This window comes from Musa acuminata, chromosome BXJ2-4 (assembly GCF_036884655.1).
Source record: "Musa acuminata AAA Group cultivar baxijiao chromosome BXJ2-4, Cavendish_Baxijiao_AAA, whole genome shotgun sequence".
NCBI classification, from domain to species: domain Eukaryota; kingdom Viridiplantae; phylum Streptophyta; class Magnoliopsida; order Zingiberales; family Musaceae; genus Musa; species Musa acuminata.
The window spans coordinates 28,726,271-28,732,008 of NC_088341.1; the positions used below are offsets into that span (position 1 = coordinate 28,726,271).

General features: G+C 34.4%; 1 protein-coding gene across 1 annotated transcript; it reads left to right on the forward strand.

Annotated features, from left to right (window-relative positions):
* The first annotated feature begins 1,001 nt into the window (after nt 1-1,001).
* On the forward strand, nt 1,002-2,438 carry LOC135609080 (transcription factor MYB30-like). Its single transcript, XM_065102169.1, has 3 exons — nt 1,002-1,237; nt 1,350-1,479; nt 1,589-2,438. The coding sequence occupies exons 1-3, from the start codon at nt 1,105-1,107 to the stop codon at nt 2,109-2,111; spliced, it is 786 nt and encodes a 261-aa protein (XP_064958241.1). The 5' UTR covers nt 1,002-1,104; the 3' UTR covers nt 2,112-2,438.
* The last annotated feature ends 3,300 nt before the right edge of the window (nt 2,439-5,738 follow it).

A 5,738-nucleotide genomic window follows, 5' to 3' on the forward strand; every position in this document is an offset into this window, starting at 1 on the left:
TCAATAATAATATAGAATATTTAAGAATGATAAAAAAATAATATTTTTCTTATACATAGTCTAAGATGACGTAAGTAGTTAGGAATCGTTGAATTAAAATAGGAGTTAATTTGCAGAATAATTATAAAAAAATCATGCATCATTATCATTCATCGGATGTTAATTATGGTTTTCGTTAATATTAGCAACAGTAAGCCGCCGTACTGATGCCAATTCAGAACTATCACAGTATGAACATTTGACCATCGTGTGAGGTTTATAAGGTGTATAATATAATGGAATGACCCACGTGGCAGAAGCCCCTTCCCACCAGGATAAGTTCTTTTGTTTGCTACTACGCATAGCTGCCTCGGAGATCATAAAAAAGACATAAAATATGCAGCATGGATTTTCTACCACTAAGATTTCAGCCGAAATCTTTTACCATATATTATTTTGTGATTTGAAAAGAAGACAGAACAGTTTTCTATGTGGGCCAAAGTAAGATACAAAGTTGATTAGACTAGCCAAGTCGATTGGTTATCTTACAGCGACATGTATAATAATTTATACTATTTTCTCAAAATGTTTTGCTTCACAAGGCTCAAATTAATTAGTCAGGACTATATCGACTTGCCACCCATCAGATTGAATCATGCTTTGAGAAATACAAACTTTGAGAAATGTTGTTCAGAGAAGATGCATGAACATGAGAAATGTTCGTCAGATGGTGGCTTGGATTTCCCGGGACTTACTGTCGCAATCTAACAATCCGTGAGTCAATTCCATGACTAGTATGGCAAGAAAGAGACATGCCTTTGTCTATTCATATTACTCGCATGGTGGCTACGCATATGATTAGATGTATGTAAGGTGGACAAATCTTGGGACAAGACGGTTCACATCTGCCTCTCTTTCCTGGAAGATGCAGAAGTGGCATCGTCATACACCGATCTTTTCTCACGTTGGCAATTTGTTGTCATTGTATAAATAGCTGCAGTGGGGTATGAAGAGGCCTCGTGCTCTCCGGCAAAGCCTGTTGAATTGGTGAGAGAAGAAAAGGAAGAGAAGGAGAGAGACAGGGAAGGAAGGAAGGAAGGAAGGGAGGAGGAGTCTCCGGGCAACATGGTGAGAGCACCTTGCTGCGAGAAGATGGGGCTGAAGAGGGGGTCATGGACTCCGGAGGAGGACCAGATTTTAGTAGCTTACATCCGGCAGCACGGTCATGGGAACTGGCGAGCTCTGCCGAAACAAGCCGGTGAGTAAGAAGAAGCATTTGAAGAATGGAGTTTGGTCACTTGCTTTACTGTCTACCGTCTATCCCAACAAATCTTGGAGTAAGTAAGCTTCTCTTCTGTGTTACCTCTCAGGGCTTCTGAGGTGTGGGAAGAGCTGCAGACTCCGGTGGGTGAACTACCTGCGACCTGACATCAAACGAGGCAACTTCACCAAGGAAGAAGAGGAGACGATCATTAGATTGCATGAGGACTACGGGAACAGGTAGCTAGACAAGCTCCCTCCATCATCCATAAGAGAGATCGTCATAGAAAGATTTCTGTGCTTCATCACCAAGATCTCCTGCGGTGATTAATGTTTCTCTTGTCAATAGATGGTCTGCGATTGCCACGAAGCTACCTGGCAGAACTGATAACGAGATCAAGAACGTGTGGCACACCCACTTGAAGAAGCTCGTCAGCCCCAGCATGCCATCCACACCAGTAAAGAAGAAGACGAAAAAGAAGTCATCGGAGCCTATTACAACCATGCCACCGGACACAGGCTCGGAGAACACAGGATGCAGATTTATGAGCGTGTCACCAGAACAATCACCTTGCGACTTCTCATCCTGTGCCACAGACTCATCGACGGAGTCGGGAGAGATCAGCGACGGTGGCAAAGAGGGAAGCTTTTGCTCGGAGAAATTCTCGGAGATTGATGAAAGCTTTTGGTTGGAGGAGTGGTCGATGGATGACCGTGCGGCTTCCGTGAGCTTTACAGGACTAGCGATCCCTCCTTCGCCCTCCATCGGTGAGCAGTTGGACCTGCTCGGTGCATCTGACAGCGGCGACAAGGATTTTTGGCTGCGGGTGTTCATGGGAGCTGGAGATTTGCAGGAACTGTCACAAATCTAGCAGATGATGATTTGCGTGTTAAATTCCTCCGAAATCAACTGTTTCGGCGCAAAATTGCAGATAAAATTCTTTAAAGATTATTTCGTTGGTGGCAAATTGATTGTCCAAGATTAGATAGAGGATATTGCTGCTAGAGACTTGTGTTCCTGTTTTCTTTCGAATGAAAAGAAGGGGCGAAGCAGATAATAGAAATAGCTAAAAGAGGACAGAGAGAGAGAGAGAGAGAGAGAGAGAGAGAGAGAGAGAGAGATGTCATTTTGCTAAAAACAACATAGAATTTGCTATTTCAGAATTCTAAATCTAAAAAAACTTAGAATTTTTTATTGAGTATTTGGAGTATCAATCAAACTCCAAGGCTAGAAGAAATTAATGCAGACAGGATATTGTCCCAATCTAAAAGTTTGAACTAATGATACCAAATTCAATAAAGATAATATCTTTGTTTGGTTTTTAATAATATAAGATTGATTATTATTAGTATTATTTTAGTTTTATCTTTTATCTTACACATGAATATTTTGTAATATCTTCTTAGTTGATTTAGTTTTCACTTAACTCACTGTATCTACTTTATCTTGATGGCTTGGATTATTAAACTTAACTTTAATCAACTTTATTTTTTCTTCAATACTTTATTTAAGGCCACATATAAAATAGGGAAATATATCAAATGATTTTGAAGAATGGTATGTCTCAATAATTATTAAAGGAAGACATGTAGAATAATTATTGAACAAATATTGATTTATCACCATCTTTCTCTCAATCTCAGCTATATTACCATAAGTTATACATATTAAGATCATATCCCATCATAATTTAGTAGGACTTCTGATTTTATTAAGACTCTCCTAATTAATCTTTTTAACATAAAGTGTAATTAATATTGTAATACTCATTTTTCCTATAGTTAGGATAGGGGTATGTATTGCAAGCCTAAGCCTGCCTATCTATGCATGATGGGATCCATCTCCTAGTATGCTTCCATATATAGAACCTAAGGTGTTTTGATTAGTTGTTAGGTTATTATGATGAAAATTATAATAAAAATTAAAACCTTAAAAAGTTATCTCTATCACATATAATTGAATATGTAGCTTCTTATTAGTTGTATAAGGATGAGACAAGATTATTAATTGCAATCTTATCTATTTCTATCATAATTATAGATCTTTCTACATCTTATCTATGATCCATATAGGTTTGAGTAGTTTTGAGGGCTTCGATGAGATATCTCCGCATCATTTAAACCAGCTAAAATAAAAGACAATTCTCTTGAAGGCCTTAATTTCCTCCATGACATTTTGAAGAGACATCTTGAAGATGTGCTAAATTTTGGTGGATTAGTGGCGTATTAGTGGGGCTCAAATCTTATAGTAAGCCAACAAAAGCATGATTAACTTCTATTTCCATCTCTTGATGACATGACAATCTTTTTTATAGGCAGCTACAACGCATTCTAAAGAAAAATAGTGGTCAAAGTGCGACTCAAATGGAAGCTTAACTTTTCATGTGAGCTATACTTTACTCGATGATATATTTCGAAGGATAGTGATCAATGCAAACCACTTACTTCCTTGCTTTGATTATTATTTTTCTCTTGCTTGTTAAAACGAAAAGTAGTGTTCTTTGATAAAGTAGTAATAGAACTACCTAAATCCATCCTATTGACACGTAGGTCACAGCTTTTTTTAGCTTCTAAAAATGCTTAAATTGATTCATTTATTTAAATAAAATTATCTTGCTTGGTATTAAGAGTATTGGGTGCAACAAATTGTTCATTTCTTTTTTTAAATTATTTTATAATTATGATAAGAGGAGACGTAGAGGAATACTTAAGAAAATTTTAATATAAACTATAAATAAAATTTTAATATTTTTTATTTAACTGAATATATAATTTTTGATAGATGTTAACGAAGATAAAAGATACATATAATCCATCCCAAAAGTTGAAACTGTATAGAAATGATATGTTTTAAATACGAGATAGTGATTGTAAAAAAGAATAGTGGTAGTGTCAAAAATAGTATCTATTTTTTCATATAGAATTGATGATTTCTCAAAATTTTAAATACACATGTCAGTGACATCCAAATAAGCTCAACTTAATTTGAGTCCATTTGTATAAGAAATCTAACATGGTGAAAAAGATGGCTCAATTTCCGTCAAATGATCAACTTATAAAAAAACTAAGGTAAAGGGAGGGATGGGGATGGTGTCCGACTTAATCCCTCCGATGCTTAAATTAATTTTGAGGTAAAAAAATAAGAGTTTCTAGTAAAATAATAACTAACCTTAATAACAATAAGTTGATGGGCTTAGACTAATAAAATCTTCTATGACATAGGTAAAAATATTTTTTTAATTTTTTTTATAGCTGCATTATTGGTTGGGGTCTATTCTCTTTTGTTAACTATGTTGCTATATGTCGAGCTATGATTGAGGATAAATATCTCCTCCATCAATAATTATATAATTTCATAGTTAAGGAATAGAAGATATTATTTCATGTTTGAATAAAAAAGTGAACGATTAGTTAATTCTAAGAGCATAGTGAAAGTTCTAAGGGGGTAGAAATGATGTCCGACTTAGTCCTCCCAACGCTTAAATTAGTTTTGAGGTAAAAAAAAGAGAATTTCTAGTAAAATGATAACTTACCTTAATAATAATAGGTTGATAAGCTTTTGGCCCAAGAAAATATTCTATGATATAGATAAAAATATTATTTTAAATTTTTTTTAGCCAATCTTGTATATCTGAATTATGCTGGGGTCTACTCTTTTTTGTTGACTATATTGCTATATGTCGATTGAGAACAAATATCTCCTTCATCAACAATTATATAATTTCATAAAAAAGGAATAAAAGATGTGATTCCATATTTGAATAAAAAAGTAAATGATTAGTTAATTCTAAGGGCATAATGAAAGTTCTAAGAGGTTGTGGGGAGGGTATTGGATTTATTTCTCCCGATGCTTAAATTAGTTTTGAGGTAAAAAACGAGAGTTTCTAGTAAAATGAAAACTAATCTCAATAATAATAATAGGTTGATGGGCTTTTATGGTTGGCTTGCACTAAGGAAATATTTTATGATATATATATATATATAATTTTTTTTAGCCTATCTTGTATAGTTGTATTATTGGCTGGGGTTCCACTCTCTTTTGTTGACTATGTTGCTATATGTCAAGTTATGATTGAGGATAAATATCTCTTCTATCAATAATTATATAATTCCATAATAAATAAATAGAAGATACTATTTCATATTTAAATAAAAAAGTGAACGACTAGTTAATTCTAAGGGTGTAATGAAAGTTATAGGGGGTGGGAAGGGTGTTCGACTTAGTTCTCCCGATACTTAAATTAGTTTTAAGGTAAAAAATGAGAGTTTCTAATAAAATGATAACTAATCTCAATAACAATACGTGGATGAGCTTTTATGGTGGGCTTGGCCCAAGAAAATATTCTATGATATAGATAAAGATATTTTTTAAAAAAAAATTAGCCTATCTTGTATAGCTGCATTATTAGTTGGGGTCCACTCTCTTTTGCTGACTATGCTGCAGCTTTGATTGAGGATAAAATCTCCTCCATCAATAATTATATAATTTCACCATAAAA

Excerpts from the sequence above, each read along its gene's own strand:
- LOC135609080 (XM_065102169.1), top strand. The coding sequence starts at position 1,105 with ATGGTGAGAGCACCTTGCTGCGAGAAGATGGGGCTGAAGAGGGGGTCA. Across the intron at positions 1,238-1,349 it reads AGCTCTGCCGAAACAAGCCG|GGCTTCTGAGGTGTGGGAAG; the intron begins GTGAGTAAGAAG and ends GTTACCTCTCAG. Across the intron at positions 1,480-1,588 it reads CATGAGGACTACGGGAACAG|ATGGTCTGCGATTGCCACGA; the intron begins GTAGCTAGACAA and ends TCTTGTCAATAG.